Consider the following 24,181-nt stretch of genomic DNA (forward strand, 5'->3'; position numbering starts at 1 on the left):
CACAAATTATCTGAAGGCCTGAGGTGTGTATGTTTTTCTGAGAATTCATATTTAATTTGCCAACCTCTTTTGAGCTCAAGGGCATTCTGGGTAATAAATTGCTAGATCCTATTATCCAATTCATCACCTTTGATTAGGAAATTGGATGTTTTCACAACAGAGAGATTTTGAAGCACAATATTTAAATACTTCTCCAAATTGCTCCCTATAGCTCCATGTGAATTACTAAATTTCAAATAAATATTTCATTTAGATTTTTTTGGAAATAAATAACAAGGAAAAAAGGCAATGAATAATCCAAATCTATATTAGAAACTACCAGCCCAGGTTGGTATACAAATGTTAAAAAACTTTTAGTTTGCCCAAACTGTATTATCAAATAGTCCTACATTCCTATCAAAAACCACCAACCCAGGTTGTCACTTTACTTTCGTCCTTGGGCATATTGGCAATAAATTTCAAAGAGGAGGTTTTCTTATGTTGATTTTTCAGCTCGATTTACATCATTGCAAAGGAGCAATTGGAATGCAGGCAAAAACTAATTAAATACGTCACAGAATGCGCAAGCAGGTCAGAAATCATACCGCTGTCAGAATCTGATGGCTGAGAAGTAGAAATATCACCTTCAATGTCTCTATTTAGTGCAGCGGTGAAAGCATCTACATCTGCCCCTGAATGTATAGTGTCATCCTGAAAATACTAACAAAATATAATTTTAAACAAATAAAACTCTAGAACACTCTAAATTAAATAGGTGTGAAATGAAAATAACAACCTCAAAACGGTAGCGGAAGATAAAAAACGTTGGAAAATTAAATAAATATGAACTTTGAAAAATATGAGATAGATAACCTCGTCCTCTTCGAGGAGCTTCATGATGGAAGGATCCATCTGAACCTTCTTTGCTAAAATACAAACAAAAGGCCAAGAGAACCACTTTTTCTTGGTTGTCTGTCTAGAGGAAATTGCATTGTTTCCTCTACGATAATGGAATTCGAGGTGCTTCAAGCGAAGTCATCATCGTCGTCCCGCGATCCAATCTGTAGGTTAAAATGGAACGGCTTTTTTTTCTGCTCCTAAACAAAACCGCTCGAAAGGTAGATTTAAATTCACCAATAAATTTTAAAGCCGATACCTCCATAATTTTCCCAAAGTGAGGTCTGAACTCTGAAAGAAGGACCAACGCTTTTCTTTCCGGTCAACCGCCATGGCCAACGATTTGGAGGGAGCCCGTGATATATATAAGTTTCTCCTTGTCACTCGTATCTGCTGCCTGGGTGTAGTGTGGTGCTGAAACCCAATGAAAATGTGACAACTGTCCGGGACGAGTGTAAGAAAAAATCAGCTTGTGGGCCTTCAACGACAATCCTGGACCTCCTTTGGTAGAGTCCGCATTGGGTTCACAGAACGCATGAACCCGCCAATGAGATACGAACACGTTGTCATTGATAGGGTGGCCACGAGCCAAGCTTTTTATGAATTATTCAAGTTCGGCTCGGTTCGATTTAAACCGAGCTTTGAGTCAAATTCGAGTCCGATATATAGACTCGTTTGTTAATTGAAGTGAATTTGAGACCAGTGAAGCTCGTTCCATGAGGCTCGCAAGCCTAATATATAAATAAATAATTTTTATTATATATACATATATATAATAAATAATTTTATTACATATATAATAATATTTTTATTGTTTATGTATAATAGTGAATAATTTTTATAATTATTTTTGTATATATAATATTAAATAATTTTTATAATTCTTAATTTTTTGTCTGAAAAATAAAAAATAATAATAATTTTATACATATAATTTTTATTTTCAAAAAAGACTTGTCTTATAGTCGAGCTCAAACTTGCGAGTTATGAATCGAGCCGAGCTCAAGCTCAAGTCTCTAGTTCGAATCGAGCACGAGCCTATAATATTCCTGCAAGCCGAGCTCAAATAGCCAAGTATTCAGCTCGAAGTCACCCCTAGTCATCGGGCCTTTGGCCGTTAACTGGAATGTGCAGTTAAACCAGGCACAAAATAACAAAAAGCTTATTAAAACCCCTCTTAGTCCGAACCCTCCCTCTCATTTTCTCTATCCTCCTCCACTGAACCCTCCTACCCCACACACCAGCAAGCACACCACACCGGCCGTCGTCCATCGACGGTAAGAACTCCAGTGATATGTTCAGCCTCCTCCTCCTCCTCTTCTTCTTCTTCTTCTTCTTCTTCTTCTTCTTCTTCTTACAAAAGTCTTCCTGGTTTTCTATTTTGGTGGTCTAACGCTGCAAAGTGGGTTGGTGGAGTTGTAGGGACTAAAGGTATTGGTAGTGGGAGTAGGCCTTATAGCCATGGCCACATTGTTAGCAACAATATTGTTGTTATCAGGTGTGGGCCTATTAATCAAATGGCTTTGTTATGGTTAATGTGCTAGAAAGTTAAACTATTTTATGTTTATTTTGTCTTCTTCTAGAGCATGTACTAAAGGTCTTTTTTTTTCACTTTTTGTTAACCTGAGTTTGTTGTAAGAAGTGTATAGAAGAAGTTTCTATTTGGATTGTTCAAGAAGCCATCTTTTTGTATTACTCTTTGCAAAAAATTAGAATACGTAAGAAGAATATTTCAGCCCTCCTCTTGCTCTTTGTTGTTCTTTGCCTTACTTCAATATGTTGCATGTAAATCCTCTGTTCTAAATATTTTCTCCACTCTGCATGCACCTATAGTTAGCTGAAATTACAATCCAACACCTAACAAGTAGTATCAGAGCTACAAAGCTCATTGGAACAAGTTTGGGTGCAAGAAAAGTTGAAGAAAAATTGATTGTGAAGAACAAATCATGGCCAACACTAATGTTGTTAATTTCAACACAATCCAAGTTCCTATTTTTTATGGAGAAGATTATGATTTTCGGTATGTTAAAATGAAAACTTTATTTTTGTCTTTGGATTTATAGGATATTGTTGTTATTGGATATGATAAACCAGAAAATGTAGTTAATCTCACAATAGCTCAACAAAAAGAACTGAAAGACAAGAGAAGTAAGAATGTAGGAGCACTTTCAATGATTCAAAGAGGAATTAGTAAATCTATTTTTCAAAGGATAATGAGCACTAAAAAAGCAAAGGAAGCCTAGGATATAATTCAACAAGAGTTTCAAGGAGACAAAAAGGTAAGGGTTGCTAAACTCCAATCTCTTAAAAGAGGTTTCGAAAATATGAAAGTAAATGAAAATTTAAATGATTATTTTAGTGGATTTATGGAGTTAATAAATCAAATGCAACCATATAGTGAAAATTTTGATGATAAGAGGATTGTTGAGAAGATTTTAATTAGTTTACTTGAGAAATTCGATCCTATTGTAACTGCCACTGAAGAAACAAATGATCTCACTAAATTAAGTATTCAAAAATTGTTGGCATCACTAAAATCTTATGAGCAAAGATTGGAACGCCACTCTGAAAAATCAATAGAGAGTGCATTCCAATCCAAGCTCAATGTTAGTTCCAAAAGTCATGATGGGACATCATCAACTCATGAACATGGAAAATGAGACTCCTAAAGAGGAGATAGATATACAAGAGGAAGAGGAAGAAGCAGAGGTAATTTTGATAGAAAATCTAGTGATGAAGAGTCATTACAACGGTGTTTTATTTGCAAAAGAAACAGCCATGTTGACAAAGATTGTTGGTTTAAAGGAAAACGACAATGCCATTATTGTAAAAAGTTTGGGCATCTATAAAAAGTTTGCATACAAAAAAATAATCAGTAGGCAAATTTTACAGAAGAAAAAGAAGATGAATGAAATTTATTTTATGCATGTCGAAGTGACACGAAGAAAAAATAATGATATGCTATTCTTGGACAACGGGTGTAGCAATCATATGACAAAGTTGGGAAATAGAAATATTGTTGAAGTAGAGGGAAAAGACACAATTGGTGTTGAAACAAAGAAAAGATTAAAATTTATACATGATGTGTTATTTGTACATAAATTAAATGATAATCTTCTTGGTGTTAGACAACTTTTGGATCATGGTTATTCACTCCATTTTGAAAATCTTGATTGTACCATTTATGATCATGAGAAACATGTGGTGAAAATATGAGAATGAAGACAAATAAAAGCTTTACACTAGTGTTTAATTATGTAAGAAATGTTGCTATGAACAGGGGTGGAGCCAAGATTTTTTCTTGGGGGGGGGGGGGAACTAATATGATTACTTAAATACCAATCCAAATAAATCTAATATATGATTCTAAATATCAAAATAATGAATTCTATTATTTATCAATTATAAAATACATAATTAAGTATCTATGTAATTTATATATTCTATGAAAAACTAAAAGTATAATGAATACAAAAAGAAAAAACTCATCACTTTTTTAAGTTGGGCTCGTTCCTCTTTCATCAAGTAGAAATCATCAATAATCATGTATACCGTGAAACTTTCAGCAATTTCCTTCCCAATGTAAACAAACAAATAATCTGTGAGAAAGTTATCTTCCATTATATTGCGAAGTCTAGTTTTAACAATTTTCATGGATGAAAAAGCTCGCTTAGTAGTTGTTGTTGAAATGGAAAGAGTCAAAATAAGTCGAATCAATCTAACTTTCCGGTTTCCACTGATATTCGACATAAATCACCAATGGCAGACAAATTCTGCAAATTTGGATGGTTAGACACATCAAGCTTATAGTGTTGTAATTGATATCTCAACTTATTTTTTTCTTGATAAAAAAAAACCTAGAGGATAAAACTTCTCAACCAAATTACATATTTCATTAACTTTGAAAGATTTATAAGCATCCCTATGATCCAAAGTTGTACTCAAAATAAGAAGCTCTGTTGTTTGTTCACTAAACCTACTATTTAACTCTTGCAATTAATAATCCATAGCATATGTAAATATATCTATTCGATAATGATGTTCCACTATAATAATATCCTTTTGGTGACAAGATCGAATTATATCTGAAAAATGAGCATTCATATCATGAACTTTAATATCTTAACGTCGGAAAAACGATGTCACACTCTCCAAAAGAGCTTCCCAACCATCATCTCTCAACTTTTGTATCAACAATTTTGTTGTAGAGACTAAATGCATAGCATTAAGAATGTCTTGAGATTTTTTTTTTTGCAAAGTCTGACAAAGTACATCAGTAATTCTCATTATCTCTTTCATCACATGTAGAATAAATACAAAATCAAATGACATTAGCATTTTCACAGCAAAAGTAGTATCTTCGCGCTGAGAATATGTTGATCCTTCAGTAGCTATGTTTCTGAGAATTGAGAATGTTGCACTAAACATTCTTATTAGACTACAAATTGAATTAAAATGAGAACTCCACCTAGTATCTCCACGTTGTTGCAAAGTGTCAATTTGATTAATCCCTCTTCTAGTTTCAAGATCATTAATTGCAATCAAATGTGCAATTTCAGTTGCTTAGGTAGCTTGCAATTCATCATTATGCTTACAAGAAGCACTAACAATGTTAACAATAAAAGTCGGGTTCTGGAAGAATATGTGAATCTCAGCTATTTCTTTAGATGCAGCAATAAGAGCCAGTTGCAATTGATAAGCTAAGCAATGCACGTAATACGTATAAAAACAATCTTTAAGAAATAAAGCTTGTAGGCCATTCAATTCTCCATGCATATTACTAGCTCCATCATACCATTGACCTTGAATATTTTGAATATCGAGGTTATGACAAGATAAAACATATGAAATCCCTTCTTTAAGAGTTAATGCAGTTGTTTCTTTAATACGTACCAAATCTAAGAACTTCTCTCGTATATATCCATCCCCATTAACAAACCTCACAACAATGGTCATTTTCTCTCTTCTAGATTCATCTTGAGCTTCATCAATGATTAAGCAAAATTTTGCATCTTCAATTTCCTTCAGAATTGCACTTTGCACATTTCTAGTAAAAATATGGAAATTTTCCTTTTGAATTGTTGGTGATGTGTGTTTTGCATTTTGTGGGGCATTTTACAAGACAACTTCACTCATTTGTTCATTGTATGATGCCAAAAGTTTGATCATTTCAAGAAATTACCCTGATTTCTTGAATCTGGATGTTCATCATGTCCTCTAAATGCACATGCCTGAAATGTTAACCACCGAACAACATCTATTGACACTTTTAGGCATAATCGATTGTTGAAAACTTGTTCTGAAATTTGCTTCTTTATCACCTTTTCAATATGACATGATTGGTTTCTTAAGTTTTCATAACACCTAATAGCATAGTTATGGTTTAAGAAAGCATAATTTTTGCCATTATTAACTTTTTCTCCAATTTCTAAATCTTTTAATAGTGAATGTATCAGATGCAGCCTTTCCAATTGGTTTCTTTGCAAAAAAAAAAAATAGCATGGAAAACAAAAGGCAGTATCTTTTGTAAGGGAATATTCCAACCAAGGAAAGCTTTTGAACCATTCTGAGCAAAATCGACAAAGATGACTTTCTGAACCAGATAATGGATACTCAGATTGAAAAAATTGATATGGCCCAAATTTAATGTATGCCCTTCAAATTTCATCTTACTGATTAATTGGATAGTTTAAAATTTGTGGTCATAATCTTGAATCACAAATTAAAGAAGCAATATCTACATTTTCTTTTTCAATTCCTGGAGTTGAAGAATTGTGATTGGTAGATGGTTGCGAGAATTGTACTAATATTAGATGCAAGAGTTGGTTCATTAGATTTTGATTCTTGTGAATATGTGTTATCAACATTTCTTTATTTCCTCTTGAAGAATGAATCAATCATTTTTCTCTTAACCATATCTCAACCTAAAAAAAATATAAATCAATTCATTACTTTGGACTAAATTTTTATAATTGAAATACTAGCACATTATATCAAAAACAATTAAACATGACTATAAATCTACAAAACAAATAATATATGATAGTCTGAATCAACAATTTGAATTAATGAATTAGACAAAAAACAACTAAATAAGAGTATTTTCTTTTAAATATATAAAAATTTGAAATATAGAATTAATGAATTAACAAATTATAAGAATAAAGTGGAAATTTGTATAAATAGAAAGGGTGATATATGTTAAGCAAGTGATTTTACATTTTCTTTAAGTATTTTTCTGTTGATGTTAGTTAACTAATTGAGAAAATATTTATTATTGGATATTTGGGTGTAAATAGTGTTTTTTTAATTTCTATTATTTTCAAATTTCAATTGGTGTTTCCATGTGATATTTAATACTTTGGGGTTTTGTATATTTTTCTTTTTTTTTTAAATTAGTTTCCTTTTTTTAATTGTTTATCAAAAAATAATTTTCATTTTTTTTCCTTATTAATAACAAGGAGGGGGGTTGCCTAGGCCAGGTAAATAGGTTGGGTCAAGGGGGTGGGCTAGGTGGGTGGGCTTAGTGTGGGGTGTGGTCAAGAAAGTGGGCTGGGCAGGTGGTTGGGTGGGCGGGTTAGGCGTTGGCCGTTGGGCGGGCAGACAGGTTGGGTGCGGGAGAGCGCGCTATGCACCGAGCGAGTGCCTTATGCCTGTGCGCTGCACGCGTTGCCTAGGGCGTGCCTATGCGATCGAGACTCTTACATTGAGAAAATAATAAAAAAATACATCAATAAATAAAACAAAAATAAAAAATAATAAAAAAATCAAAGAATTTAAAGTTGTACCAAATATGTACTTCTAAATTTACAAGAATAAGGCTGCAACTTGAATTCCAACTTTCCAAGGTCTGTAGTCTGTACATTGACAAAAAAATTAATAAAGAACCAGTACAAAGTACAAACTCCATTTATCACAAAAGAAAATAAATAAAAAATAGTGACTCACTATTGAAACTTCAAAGTTTTGGTGGTTCCAAGGTGCAATGTTGCTGACTTACTGTTCGTCTGTTGCAGCTTTCTTGAGAGGTTTTAGTTTTTAATGTATTTTTTTATTTTTTAATCTTCTTTACTGTTTAGTTTTAATATATTATAAGTGGGTGGATCCAATAAGGTAGTTGGGCAGTTTTAGTTTTATTTTATATTTTCTTTTTAAAATTTTCTTTTATTTTGTGAAAGAAAGCAATTAGGATACATGACTACTTGTACAGTTGTACTACTATATTTGAGTGTTGACATTTTGACTAAAATTGATAGGGGGACCAAAGCCCAACCCCCCCCCCCCCTCACCCTACGGTACTACTGAGTCATAATATTTTTTCAAAATCATAGGGGGGGCCATGGCCCCCCTGGGTCTCCCCCTGGCTATGAATGTCAAGGAAGTTGATGAGTCATGGCTATAACATAGAGGATTTAGCCACTTGAATTTCAAGGGGCTGAAGTTGCTATCACAGAAGGAGATGGTTCAAGGGCTTCCAAATATTGAAGACAAGCATGAAATTTGTGAAGGTTGTGTACTTGAAAAGCAGCACTGACAATCATTTCCAAGAGGAGTTGCGTGGAGAGCCAACAAAGTACTTGAATTAGTTCATACCGATGTGTGTGGACTACTCATGAGGACTCCCTCTCATTCCTAAAACATGTATTTCATTCTTTTTGTTGATGATTATACTTGCATGACTTGGGTTTATTTTATGAGAGAAAAATATGATGTGTTACTATTTTCAAGAAATTTAAATGTCTTATTGAGAAACAAAGTGATTGTTACATTAAAAATTTGAAAAGTGGTCATGGTAAGGAGTCTAATTCAAATGAATTTGATAAATTTTGTGAAGATGAAAGCATGGAAAACCAGCTTACAGTCCGTTAGACTCCTCAACAAAATGGAGTATCGGAGAGAAGGAATCAAACTGTGATGGAGATGGCTAAATCCATGCTACATGAGAAGAAACTTCCAAAAGTTTTTGGGGTAAAACTGTTAACATTGTTGTGTACTTAATGAATCGATGCCCCATTGTTGCTATTAAAGGAATGACTTCATTAGAATCTTGGAGTGGAAGGAAAAAGTGTTTGGTAGTGTGTTATGCCCAAATTCCAAAAGAAAAGAGATCAAAGCTTAATGAAACAAGTGAGAAGTGTATTTTTGTTAGTTATAACTCTATGAAAAAGGGTTATAGGCTATATAGTTTGAAAAAAAAAATATGATTACTAGTAGAGATGTGTTGTTTGATGAGAAAGTTGTTTGGAATTGGGAGCAAGAAAAAATTGAAGAAAAACATGTTCTCATGTTTAGTTTGAAAGAGAATACAACTCAAAATAGTGAAGGAACTTCTCAATCACCTCCAAGTTCAAGTTCATCTTCATCTAGCTCAACTCTAAGAAAAATGACGAACTTGAGTGATGTTTAGGGCTATACATGAGTCAGGCCAGCTTGGTTTTACATAAAATTGCAAACTGAATTGAAACTGTCGGATTTACCTTTATGTAAACCGAAACTAACCCATTAGAATTCAAAACCGATGGTAAATTAAATTTAATTTTTGGTCAGTTTCATCAGTTTGAAACCGATGTGAAAGATTTATCTTTTGCATAGGTAAAAATAAATTTTGACTAATGGAAACAAGACTTTTTGGAATAAAAAAGATGAAGAAAATTAATTATTTATGAATGAACTTGTAAAAGAATGGTTACTAACCACTTTGTTGCAAGTTTGAATGTAAACACAAAAATAGAAACTATAAAAAGAAATTAATAAACAATGACTAAAAGTTAGACTAATGTCATTGTACCTGAATTAGAGTACTATAGGTTTGACCCCTAGGAGAGAGACCAAGGATTAGGTGCTAGTGGCAGAAAATAGTCAAATAAAAAAAACTAGAAAAACTCATCATGAAGAATAGAAGAATGCAAAAGCTAGGACTTTCAGGGTTATGTAGTAATAGTATACATAGCCGGTTCGGAACAGTTTCAAATCAATTTATAATTAACTAAATCGAAATCGAACCGACCAGTCGGGTTTCATAACTAACCAACCCAAGTTTTTTGAAAACTGATCATAATGGTCAAGTCGGGACGGTTTGGTCAATTTGAACTATTTGATGAACAACCCTAGTGATGTTTATGCAAAGTGCAATTTTTGTGTTATAGAATCAGAAAGCTTTGAAGAAGCTGTTAAGGAAAAAACTTGGAAAAGGAGAATCAAAAAGGAAGTTTCTATCATAGAAAAGAATAAAACTTGGGAGTTGGTTGATAGACCAAACAACAAAAAAGTGATTGGTGTTAAATAGGTTTACAAAGTAAAGCATAATTCTGATAGTTCTTTGCAAAGAATCAAAGCAAGACTGGTTGCTAAGGGTTATGCACAACAGCTCGGTGTTGATTACTTTGAAACATTTGCTCCCATAGCACGGTGGGATACTGTTAGAGCTCTCATTGCACTTGCTGGTCACAAGGGTTGGTTGTTATGGCAACTTGATGTTAAATAAGCTTTCTTGAATGGAGAATTAAAAGAATATGTATATGTAGAACTACAAGGCTTTGTGATTTAAGGCAAGGAAGACAAGGTGTATAAGTTGAAGAAGGCCCTATATGGATTAAAACAAGCACCAAGAGTATAGTATAGTCAAATTGATGCTTACTTTGTTAAGAATGGGTTCATGAAAAGCAAGAGTGAGCCTATTTAATTTGTATGTGAAGAAACAAAGTATGGATGATATTCTCATTGTTGCTCTTTATGTAGATGACTTGGTTTTTATTGGAAAATAATATGAAAATGATTGAAGATTTAAAAAAATGAAATGGTGAGAACATATGAAATGAGTGATATGGGACTGTTACATCACTTTCTTAGTATTGAAATTTATCAAGGTGATAATGGTGTATTCATTTGTCAAAGTAAATATGCTGAAAAAGTTCTCAAAAAATTCAAAATGTTTGGATGCAAACCTTAGCTATTTTACTGGTTGTCAATGAGAAATTAATGAAGGAAGATGGAGGTAAGAAAGTGGATGAAACTTTGTATAAAAGCTTGGCTAGAAACTTGTTCTATCTCACTGCTAGGGGTGCTCATGGTTCGGTTAATCGAACCATGGGCCTTTTTTTGTAACTAAACCGATTCTACCCATTTTTGGAAAAATGGTAATCAAAACTGAACCGAAGCCAATCTGTTAACCGGTTGATCGGTTCAGTTAACTGTTGATTTGGTTCGTCGATTTTTTGGTTTTTTAATTTTTACAATATATATTATAAAATATTTATAATATATAATAAAAATTATATATAATATAATATACATAAATATATATAAAATATATAGAAACATAAGTATACCAGTCGATTCAGTTAATTGTCGGTTTTCTATTTGGGTTAACCGAAACCGAACAAATACCTTCAGCTTTTTTAAAACACTCAATTGAACCAGTTAACCGGTTTTTCAGTTTGGTTTTGGTTGGGTTTTTTTGGTCGGTTTCATTTTTGGTTTTTTTGCTCACCCTACTCACTACTACAAGGCTAGACCTTATGTTTGTTGCAAGTTTACTATCCAAAATTATGAACAACCCCAGTCACATTCATTTTCGAAATGCAAAAAGAATGCTAAGATATGTACAAGGCACCATGGACTATGGAATTAAATATGGCAAAGGAAATGAAGTGATATTGGTTGGTTTTTGTGATAGCGATTGGAGAGAATGTGTTGATGACATGAAGAGCACATCTGGTTATTATTTCAATCTTCATCAGAAACAAAGTATGTTTCAGCTTCAATGGCAACATCTCAAACAATTTGGCTTTAGAGAATTATGGAATATATTAATGAGAAGCAAGAAGATGCTACGGTGATCCATTATGACAAAAAATCTGCCATTGCAATGTCAAGAAACCCATGTTTTCATAGTAGAACAAAGCACATTGCTCTCAACATCACTTCATTCGAGATGCCATTGAAGATGGAGAAGTGGAATTAGTGTATTTTAGGACTCGAGCAATTAGTTGATATTTTCACCAAGCAATTGACAAGAGAAAAGTATAAAGAATTAAGAGAAGCATTAGGAGTCCAACAACAACACATTAAGGGGGAGAATGTTACAGTTAATGTGCTATAAAGTTAAAATATTTTATGTTTATTTTGTCTTCTTCTACAACATGTAAAAAGTGACTTTAGTTGGGTCTTTTTTTTCACTGGTTCTATTTGGCTTGCTCAAGAAGCCATCTTCTTGTATTACTCTTTGCAATAAACCAGAATACATAAGAAGAAGAAGATTTCAGCCATTCTCTTGCTTTGTTTTGTTCTCTGCCTTGCTTCAATCTGTTGCATGTAAATCCTCTGTTTTAAAATATTTTTCTCCACTTTGCATGCAGCCATAGTTAGTTGAAACTACAACCAACACCTAACAGGCTTCCGCTGCCACAAGCAGTAGGAACACCGTGGTTGTGTTTGCCCTTGTAAGTGATGATCACCGCCCTTAGGTCATGGGATGCTCTCTCCACATGCTTTCTAATTGGGCATCCCACATGTGTACACTTGTAGTAGCTCCTACAGACAAGGAAGAAAACCATGTCAGACAGAAAAAACAGGTATACAGACACAGAGAATTCAAACATCTTTGATGCAAATAAGCAAAGGATCTATTTAATAACTTGAAAAGTAGGTCCTAAAAAAGGTTCAAAATCAAAAACCAAACCCACATTCCATGGAACATGTAAGAAAATGTCAAAAGTTGATGGATGAAGAAAAAACACAATACTAAATATGACTAGATTGAACACTTCTATGGATAATGGATGTTTATTTTTTACTACAACTTGAAATCTAAATGCCTTTGCAAAAGTAAAAGGTGGGATGAGGAATGCTTATTGCCTTGGATTGGGATTCCCCTTCGTTACTTTCTTCCCATATTTTCTTCATTTGTAACCATCATCAAGAATATCGATATCGCTTGTTGTTTGGACTATAACTCTGGTCTCTCTCATGGTTTTGCTCCCAACAGCTGAGATACTCTCATTTTGATCACCCTCTGTAGTAGTCTTCCGGAACTCCAATGAAAGAATGAACAATCAAAACCAAATTTCACCATCACCTTACTTAACTACGGAAACATACATAAATATGAAGAGTATATTCCTTATTGCAATGAATATAATGGTTAAGCTTAGCATCATTTTGCATTAGGTTCATCTTCATCAAGATCATCTCCTGCTGATAGGAGCATATTCAGATTTCACCATGGGCTTCTTGAATGAGAAATAGTTTGTTTAGTGGATTGAAATTCCACTCTTGTTGAAGTCCTTAGGAGGTTCGGGTCAGAGAATGTAGCACCGGTGTGAGCTAACGTTCAGGTCACCTTCGATTTGTTGAAAACAAAAAAAAAAAAAAAACTATGAAGACCTTTGTAAGAAGAAGAAGGAGGAGGAGGAGGAGGATGCCAAAGAATGTACCGCCGGAGCTCTCACCATCGATGGACAATAATGAGTGTGGTGTGCTCGTTGGTGTGTGGGGTCGGAGGGAGGCTTTGAACTGAGAGGGGCTTTAAAAAGCTTTTTGTCATTTTGTGCCTGGTTCCACCCATCACTCCAGTTAACGACCAAAGGCCCATTAACATTAGCTTGTTTTTATCTAGATGAGGTGGTCATTTCTCATTGACGAGTTCACACTTTCCGTGAACCCATGGATTCATAGAATGCGGACTCCCTTCGGTAGGGCTGCAAATGGTATCCGATTGTCTGTACTCCCTATTCGAATTTTAATTCGATTGGATCAAATATGAATTCACCTATCTGATCGAATATAATCCGATTTGATTCGATTACAATATACAATGCTTATATAAATCAGTAAGGAACCATGCAACAATGCATGAGAAAATCTGAAAGCTTGAATAATTTTATTTACTATTAATTAATTGATAAATTAATAATCAAAATTTGTTGTTAATTAACTAAAAGTATTCAAAGTTATTGTTAATATTTAAAATTTTAATAATTGTATTTTCATTTAATGTTGATTTATAGAAAATAATTATTGTTAATTTAATATTAACAAAAAAATAATAAATTTAATTTTATTAATCATTTGTTATAATTTTAATAATTGATATTATTTCCATTATTTTAAAATGAAATTTTGATTAACATTAAATAAATAAAGTTAATTACAAAAGCTAATATTTTTATTAATTTTACTGATAATTAACAACTATATAGGAATGGCAACGAGTGGGTTTGGGTCGAGACACCCCATCCCTGTCCCCTCCTCATAGTCAAGACACTCTACGCCACCCTTAGTGTTAGGCAAGTTCAGGGTAATGCACCCACTCGTTGTTAAGGATGGAGAACCTTCGAATTTACTTATCTCGTCCTCAGCATCAAACGAGTTTAGGGCCAGGCACCCACTCCCTATTAGGAACAGAGAATCCTTGAATTTCCTTGCCTCATCCTCAGTGTCAGGTGAGTTCAGGGCAAGGCACCCACTCCTCATCAAGGATGGGGAATCCTTGAATTTCCCCCACCCTGTCCCTAGTGTCGGGCGGGCTCAAGGCAAGGCACCCACTCCCTGCCAACCTAATATTCATTTAAATGACAAAAATGATCAAAAGAATGTACTGAGTAGAGGTATAAATCAGGTTTGGTTGCTCGTAGCATGACACAGCCTGGTACAATTTTGAGAAGACCTGATGGTTCATGGGTCGTGCCTCGGCCTGGTACAATTGTATGGGCCAATGAACCATGCCGGACTTGGGGTTTCAGGTTGGCCATGCCGCCCGCGGCCTATGGGCTAGCATGGGCGTGTTTGTCCCGTCTGAAGAACTAGTCATTGGAGACCCCCCAATAGCTAGTTTCAACTTTTTTCGAGGGGGGTTATAGAAATCCCTCCAATAGCTATATAGGGGGTATTTATGTATTTTGGATTTAAGAGGAGATAAAAAGACAATATTGCCTCCCAACAACTGTATAACAACTAGTTTAGGGGGTACTTAGGTAAAGTGATAAATGAATTTATAATGACCAAAATACCCCTCCTAACAACTAAAAATTAGCTAGTTTTTAGGGTATTTTGGGGAATTAAATTATTTACAATTCCTATAAATAATAGCCTTACCCTCCACCATTCTCATCACACCAGTTCTCATAGTCTCTTATACTCTTTCAAATCTTAATCTCTTCTCATACAACATACATCATACTCCCATACTCTCTCTATTCTCCAATTCTCAACTTCATTCAAGTTTTAACAAGAAGAAATCTTGGTCGGGTATCTCAAGTTAGCAATTTGGGATACTTGGAGGCTTTAATCATTGAAATCAAGTTGAAATTTGGAACCAACAATCTGGGTAAATGCAATTAAATTAATTTTTATTTTTTATAATTAAAAAATGACCAACTCCTCCTCTCGCTCTCGACACCAATTCACCAACATGGTCAATGTTGACGATGTCGATGTTTAATCACAATATGATAGTGTTAGCGCTGATATGGATGTTGCTAATATTGTCGATATTTCCACCCCTAGTATTGCTACTAGAGGTAGGGGAAAGAAAAATGATAACACTAGGTTGATTAGTTCAGTTTGGACAATATTTAAAATAGAGGAGGTTAAGGGGAAGGGAAATAAAGTCGTTTGTCAAAAATTTAGGAGTGACTTTAGTTATAATAGTGATGGTGGTACTGGTCACTTAGGCAAACATTTGAAACACCATTTAATGAAAGAAAAATAACGGAAAGAAACATCACAAGCACAAATGGGAAGTGATATTTTTGGTACTTTTAAATATTCCCAAGAAAAAATGAGGCAGGAATTAGCAAAACATATTATGCATGTTGAACATCCATTTTTATTAGCTGAAGATACTAAGTTTGAAAAATTATTACGTAGATCCGTAAATCCACAATTTGAAAAAGTTTCTAGAAATACTATTTGAATAGATGCTTTAAAAATATTTTATTCATATAAATAATCTTTAATTTTTACATTATCAAATCTTAATTCTAAAATTGCAATTACTTATGATATTTGGACATTTATATTTAACATAAGTTATAAGTGTTTTATCGGTCATTTTATTGATGAAAAATGGCTTTTACATAAAATAATTATAAGTTTTACTAGGTTTGAATGGCCGCATACTGGCCCAGTTATTGCTACAAGTATTTTAAATACTTTACATATTTATGGAATTGAAAATAAACTTTTTGTCCTAGTTTTGATAATACTAGTCATAATGATTCAACAGTAAATATTTTAAATTCTCAATTCAAACCATTTTTAGATGGTAAATTATTTCATATTAGATATGCATATCACATTTTAAATTTATGTATTCAAGATGCTTTAAATATTATTACTCATCATAAAATTAGAAATTGTATAATATATATTAAAAGTTGTAGACAAAGAAAACAAGAATTTAAATATTTATATCAAAATTATGGTTTAAAATATAAAAATTTTGTATTAGATGTTCAACATAGATAGAATTCTACTTATTATATGTTAGAAAGTTGTATTGCTTACAAATAAATTCTTATTAATTTTTATAAGACAAAAATGCCACACGATCCTATACTTGAGGAAAATTAGAAAATGGCAATTTGTATAAAAGATTTTTTACAAATTTTTTATGATGAAATTAATGAATTTTCAGGTGTTTATTACTCAACTAGTTGTCTTTTAGTTATATAATTATTTATAATTAGTGAATGTTTTGCAAAATATAAGAAAAATCCACAAGTTCATAGTACTATTGAAATAATGGAAAATAAATTTAAAAAATATTGGGAGAAAATTTCTTCCCTTTATTGCTTAGTTGTAGTATTGGATCCTAGGATTTAGAGGTGTAAATCGAGTCGTGCCGCCAGTGGCCTAGCCCGACTTTGGACCGGCCTGACACGATACAACACGACGGCATGTGGGACGTTCTAGTTCTAGGGTTCAAAATCTATAGGCCGACATGACACAATGGTCCGCCCGCAGTCCACAGGCCGACATAGCCAAGCCCATGACACGACTCGTCCCGGCCCAAGGACCCATAGTGGTCGTGCTCAACCTGTCCGAGAACTAGCCAATGGGGACTCCACCCCCAATGACTAGTTTCAGCTTTTTTTTTTTGGGGGGGGGGGGGGGGGAAGGGGGTTATAGAAATACCACCAACAGCTAGCTAGAAAATAGATATAGGGGGTATTTGTGTATTTTGGTTATGGGGGAGAAAAAATGACACAAATGCCCCCAATAACAATATAACACCTATTTTAGTGAGGCATTTTGGATAAAATGATAAATAACTTTACAATAACCAAAATACCCCTTCTAATAACTAAAAAACAGCTAGTTTTATGGTATTTTGGGCAATTGAATTATTTTCCATTTCTATAAATAGCTCTATCCTCCACTATTCTCATCACACCAATTCAATAATTCTCTTAATCTCTTCTCTAGTTCTCGTACTCTCAAGTTTCAATCTCCAAATCTCTAAAATTCTCAATCTCTCAAACATTCTCTAAACTCTGATTAACTGATTCTCCAATTCCCAACTTTATTGAAGTTTCAACAAGAAGAATGTTTGCTCAACCAACTCAACTATCTCAAGTTAGCAATTTGGAAGGCTTGGACTCTTGGAGTTGAAAGGCTTCGATAAAATCAAGTTGGGATTTTGAACCGGCAATCCGAATAGGTCTAATTAAATTAATTTTTATTTTTTAGAATTTAAAAAAATGATCAGCTCCTTCCAAAACTAATTCCCCAACATGTTCAATATCGACGATATTCAGTCACATCATGATAGTATTAACACTGATATGGATGCTATTGATATTGATGGAACTTCCACCCCTAGTACTAATACTAGGGGAAAGAAAAAGAGGGCTATTAAGTTGATTATCCTGGTTTGGAAAATATTTAAAGTAGAGGAGGTTGAGTGGAAGGGAAAAAGAATTGTTTGCCAAAAATGTAGGAAAGACTTTAGCTATTGTAGCAAGGGTGGCACTACCCATTTGGGCAGACATTTGCTCACCCATGAGAAGGAAGAAGAAGGGAGAGAAACAACACAAACACAAATTGGGCGAGAGGTTTTGGCACAGTTAAATATTCTCAAAAAAATGAAGCAAGAATTAGCAAAATACATTATGCATGCTGAACAACCATTTTTGTTAGCTAAACATACTAAATTTGAAAAATGGTTACAAAATTCGGTAAATCCACAATTAAAAAAAGTTTCTAGGAATACTATTAGATTAGATGCTTCAAAAAAATTTTCATTTATATAAACAAAATTTAATTTGTATGAAATCAAATCTTAATTCTAAAGTTGCAATTACTTCCTGATGTTTGGACTTCTAAATTTAACATTAGTTATATTTGTGTTACTAGTCATTTTATTAATGAAAATTGACTTTTAAATAAAAGAATTTTAAGTTTTATTAGGCTTGAATGTCCACATATCGGCCCAGCCATTGCTACAAGCATTTTAAATACTTTACATGCCTATGAAATTGAGAAAAAATTATTTTCTATTAGTTTTTGATAATGCTATTAGCAATGATTTAACTAAATATTTTAAAATCTCAATTAAAACTATGTTTAAATGGTAAATTATTTCATATCAGATGTGAATGCAACAACTTAAATTTATGTATTCAGGATGTTTTAAATATTATTTCTACTCATATTTCTAAAATTAGAGTTGTATTATATATATTAAATGTTTTGGAGCATGAAAACAAGAAATTAAATATTTATGTCAAAACAATGGTTTAAAATATAAACATTTTATATTAGATGTTAAACATAGACGGAATTCTACCTATGCTATGTTAAATAGTTGTATTTCTCACAAACAAATTCGTAGTGATTTTTATAATGCAAAAATGCCTAATGATATTATATTTGAGGAAGACTAGGAAATGACAATTTGTATAAGAGATTTTGTAAAATATTGTTATGATGCAACTAATGAATTATTGGGTCTTTATTATCCAATTAGTTGTAATTTACCTTATCAATTATTGGTGATTAGTGATTGCATTGCAAAATATAGAAATAATCCACAATTTAAAAATATTGTCGAAATAATGGAAAAATAATTTAAAAAATGTCGTGAGAACATTTCTCCTATTTATTGCTTAGCTATAATATTAGATCCTAGGATTACGAAAGATGGTTTAGATATTTTACTTGAAACATATTGTGAAAATATGAATATTGAAATTGGAAATAAAAAATAAGAAATTAATATTTTATTATTTGAAATGTATAGTTTATATGAATCTGAAGTAATAGGAAATAATTCTACAAGTTGTGCAGTTGTATCTTCCACCTCTGAACTTGAGCCTAGTAGTAGAAGATAAAAACTTTTTTATTTAATAAGTAGAAGGCAGAAATCTGTTACATCAACAACAAGTTCATTTACTAAACTTAATTTTTATGTACAAGCAATTTTTTCTACTTTAGGTGAAGGAACAAATAATTTTGATATTTTAACCTGATGGAGTGACCATTCAAAAAACTATCCAATTCCCGCTACCATGGCACATGATCTACTAACCCCTCTAATGTCTACAGTTCCATTGCAGTCTTGTTTTTAGTGTAGGTACTAAGGTGTTGGATGACAAGAAAAGTTGTATGAATGATGAAAGTATAAATACGTGCATCTACTTTAAAGATTGGTTGGATGGTGAATATAGATTACAAGACAAAGGGGGGTATGACACTACACCCGATATTTCATTTGAAGTAGATGATGAAAGTCATGAACAATAGAAGAAACTTATAAATGATGAAGTCAATGTTTTTTGTATACTCACTCAATAGTTGTATAGCATTTCTTCAAATTATTGTAAATTTTGTTTTAATTTTATTTAATTTATTTGTCTTTTTTTAACAATTTAATTTTGTATTTTCAATTTGTAACTATATGATATTTTTTTATATTTTATTAATTTCATTTTCCAATTTTTATATTTCATTCATCCAAGTATCCAATCACTGTATGCTTTGTAATTTGTATCATTCAAATTTAAATGAAATAAAATTCCTATTTTTATTCTAATTTGTTATTCCATTCTTATTTTATCAAGTATTTTTTTTTCATTTATTTGTTAGATTTCACATTTCTTATTTTTTTCAAATTGTGCCCAAAGGAAAGTTAAATATTTTAGTTTTACACTTTTACTTAGCAAAGAAATGAAAAAAATAAAAAATGTGAAAAAACAAACAAAATGTAAAATACCAATTTGGCCTGGTTCGACCCACGCCCAAGGCCCAACCTGTAGCCCAACGCGGCACGGAGGTTAACTAATTTTCTTGATTATAGCCGTAACGAACTGGAGGTCTAGAAAACTGAGTAAATCTTCCAAGTTGGATATTATTATCTAGAATTTGTGGGTTATCTCCCATTACTCCTAAGCTCTTTTCATCAAGAACAACTTCTTGATGATGATTGTTCAGGATGTAGTCCTCTTCCAAGTATGCATTTCGACTAACAAACACTTTTTTTCTCGTGGGTCATAAAAGAGATACCCTACGAAGTCCTTGGAGTAGCCTACAAATAGGTAGCGACTGGTTTTGGATTCCAATTTATCAGTATGTCTTTTTGACATATGTTGAACAACCCCATATTTTCAAGTGTCTTACACTTGGTTTCTTACCGGTCTATAGCTCATAAGGAGTCTTTAGGAACCAGCTTCGTTAGAACCCGATTCATCACGTAAATTGTAGTCTCCAATGCATACCCCCAAAAGGATATGGGTAACTCTGAATGGACGAGGAGTGATCGGACCATATTAAATAGAGTTTGATTTCTTCTTTCTGACACACCGTTTAATTGTGATATAGCAGGAAGAGATACGTATGATATAACCTCATTGTCCTTTAAGTAGTCCCTGAATTCGTCAGAGAAATATTCACCTCTTCGACCTAATTCAAGGGTTTTGATCTATCTCCCCCAACTGTTTATCGACTTCTTATCTAAACTCCTTGAACATTTCAAAAGATTCAGACTTATTTCTCATACATTAGGTACTTCTAATCATACCGAGAATAATCACTGGTAAAAGTTATGAAATAACAATGTTCGTTCCGTCTCCTACCATTCATGGGACCACATACATTAGTATGTATAAGGTCAAGTGTGCCTGTACTTCTTTGAGGCTTACCTGTAAATGGCCTTTTTGTCATCTTGCCTTAGAGTCAAGACTCACAAGTTAGTAGGCCTTCCACAAAGAGAAAATCTAGAGAACCATTTGTGATACATTCTATGTTAATTTGGCAAAGTCGGTAATGTCACAGGCATGTGGAATTAGCTGTATCACGTGTTATTTTCTTGAAGATGTGTTACAATACAGTTTCAGTCACATTTGTTTCTAAAGAAGGATGGAGAGCATAAAGATCATTCTCAAATTCACCGTGAGTAAGGAATTTGTTATTCAATTTAGTTGTAATCTTATTACTAAACAAAATAGAATAACCATCATTACACAACTTAGAAACTGAAATCATATTCCTTCTAAGGTACATAAAGACAACATTTTAATGCAACAACTCATTTTCTAAAAATTAAATCTACTATTCCTATAGTAATATCTACAACAGTTGCAGTCGTCCCCAAATAAAGCACAGTTTTATCATCATTTAGCCTTCTGCTTTTCTTGAACCCTTGCAATGTGTTACATGAATGAGTGGAAGCACCAGAGTCAATACACTAGGATGTAGAAGTGGCCAACATATTGGTCTCTATGACAAGAAATTTGAAATTACCTTCTTCGTTCTTGCGAGATTCCAGATACTGAAGACAATTCCTCTTCTAGTGCTCAGTCTGCTTGCATAAGTGAAATTCATTAGATGACTTGTCTCTCTTCCGCTTTCTCTATACATCCCTTTCTCTGAAGCCTCTTCTTACCCTTCATCTCCTTCCTGCCAGATTTGTCACTTTCAATAAGCATGACTACTGGCTTATCCTTTTTAATCAGTTCTTCGACTCTTTGCAACATACTGTTGAGCTCATGCAAGCTAACTTTTAGCTTGTTCATATTATAGTTCATGACGAACTGATTGAAGGATGAGGGTAGAGAGTTCGGGACGACATCGGTTTTGGTGTTATCGTTAAGTTGGGAGACAAGAGCCTTCAATTCATTTATATAACCTATCATCCACATGACATGGTCATCAACTGGTTGGCTTCCGGTCATCCTCATGGTCATCAAGAGTTTGAGGACCTTTTGTCTTATACATTGATTATGCTACTCTTACATGGTTTTTAGACTATTTACGATATCTTTACAAATATTAATTCTGTCAATTTGTCGCTGGATAGAATTATCCAAGGAGGCTATGACATAACACCGGGCAAGAGAATTTTTCTCTTTTCATTCTTGGTATTCCCTCCTTATTGCCTTAGAAACCCTATCGCTTAGACGTTCCAGTGCTTGGTTTTTTGGCAACCTTATCCAATTTCTTTGACGTGAGCACTAGGTTCAGGTTACAAAACTAATTTGCATAGTTGTGTCCTTTCATTTTATTGTCATCTAACAATTTAGTGAATTGTTCGTGTGCCATTTGTGATAAAATTAATGATTAATTAGTCCATGACCATAATATTGTTTCGTGTTATCTTTCATAAAATGGAATTTTATCTCTGTTCCATCTCCATTTGTTTATCTTTGGGATTTCCCTCCTATCTCAATGGTGAAGACACAGTTTATGTCCCTGAAAATGTGGAAAATCACATTGGTGCATGGGGCCAATTGTTTCAGCTGTATAACCCCATCACTTTCTATGAAAGATCACATATCCACCCATCCAATGAGATTTCCCTTTAGCCTCTATTAGACAAGGTTCATTGTCATTTTAGGTTAAACCTTTCTAACTGGTAAATGCAGACCCATTATATCAGGAGCCCCAATGTACTATGGAAGAGTCTTACATTTTAGGATAGGCCCCTCCCATTAGTCTATGATGCACCTATCATCTTATGAACCAATCCCATTGGTTGTCTTAATGAAATGGATAACCCAATTTTATGGTGCATCTTCACCTACCAATTCAACCCATTTTTATGCTGATGACGGAAGACAATAAGAAATATCATCTTATGATATTCCCTATCTCATTGCACTTATATAAATCATGAGGTAACGTGTATATCAGTCCCTAGGCTAGATTTAGGTTATACCAACGTAGCTCCAACTGACTTTTATAAAGTCAGATTCAAATGGGCCTTTAATGGGCTAGGGTCCCGCGAGGTTTCTCTTGGGGGGGAAGCTATTGAGGGGGTCCATTAGAAAAGGAGATCATGTAATGATCCATGGGTATCATGGCAATGATGTGCATTCAACCATGATGATCGTGGAGAGCCACATAAGTCAATACATGAGCCAAGCACTTATGCCACATGAACGAAATACATCCATTCAACACATCACATTCACATATATAATTGATCCATATCAATTTAAAACTTGTAAAACTCATATCCATTTAGGTTAACACATAATCACCCATCAATGGACCAAATTATCTATTAATTTTATCTTAGTATATGGGCTAAACTGTAAAAAGTAATTCGACCCATATAGCAGTCCATGCTGAAATGGGCAAGTCTTGCTTTAATTTAACATAAAAGGGTTTTTCAAATATGGGCTGAATTGGTCCATGCAGTGGTCCATGCAATGGGCCATCAAACCCCTGGCCTAAAATCAATTTTTTGTGACTTAAATAGTGATCCAAGGGAATGTGATCAGACCCCAAAGAACCATAGGCTTGGCCCAACAAAATTGGACCAAAACTAGGTCAGACCGACCTAGGGTTTGGTGTCCAAAACATGTATCAATTCACATAGGTAATAACATGAAATTTTCAGTTATGACTCACAATCATATCAGCAAATAAATATCAAATAATAAAAAATAAATGGCTAGGGCTGATAGAGTGATGGTTCGAATCCAATCCAGACAAAAACTACATCCCTACGAATCTGCAATCTACATATCGATCTCCATCTTCAATCTTTAACTTCTTTGCAAGCTCCAGTGATTTCTACGGTGTAAAAAAAAGGAAAAATGTAATTTCTATTGCTTATATTAAAAAACTCAATACATTCTTTCTAGAAAAGAAAAATAATTAATTATAGACCAAATAATCAAATTAATAAATTTGGTGTGAACCGATCTTGCAACCATCAAGAGTTTGATCTCCATAATAGGTTCAGCCCAAGATTTCAAAAATCTATAATAGAACAATTCTATAATATATTAGAATATATCTATAAAAATTTCAGATCATAGGCCCACTATGAGAACCGAATTCTCAAAGATTTCTGTTA

General features: G+C 33.4%; 1 protein-coding gene and 1 pseudogene across 16 annotated transcripts in view; both read right to left on the reverse strand.

The window, feature by feature from the left end:
• The window catches only part of LOC104611646 (transcription initiation factor TFIID subunit 4b), a 37,123-nt gene extending 35,832 nt beyond the window's left edge, over positions 1-1,291 (reverse strand). For 5 of the 16 annotated variants that reach the window (XR_016080076.1, XR_016080077.1, XR_016080079.1 and 2 more), the window contains exons 1-2: positions 853-1,217; positions 585-699 (exon numbers count right to left, since the gene is read on the reverse strand). Coding sequence is in view for 10 of the 16 variants with exons in the window: in XM_088894124.1 (XP_088750250.1) it covers positions 585-699; positions 853-891 (154 nt within the window). In the remaining 6 variants the exon portion in view is untranslated. Of the gene's footprint in view, positions 1-584; positions 700-852 lie in introns of those variants that run through there. The other 11 variants (XM_088894123.1, XM_088894119.1, XM_088894116.1 and 8 more) reach the window with 7 other exon arrangements.
• A 2,048-nt stretch (positions 1,292-3,339) lies between these two features.
• The window catches only part of LOC148803763 (uncharacterized), a 34,754-nt pseudogene continuing 13,912 nt past the window's right edge, over positions 3,340-24,181 (reverse strand).

The sequence above is a fragment of the Nelumbo nucifera genome, chromosome 1 (genome assembly GCF_055504915.1).
Source record: "Nelumbo nucifera cultivar China Antique chromosome 1, China Antique-T2T, whole genome shotgun sequence".
Lineage (NCBI taxonomy): Eukaryota > Viridiplantae > Streptophyta > Magnoliopsida > Proteales > Nelumbonaceae > Nelumbo > Nelumbo nucifera.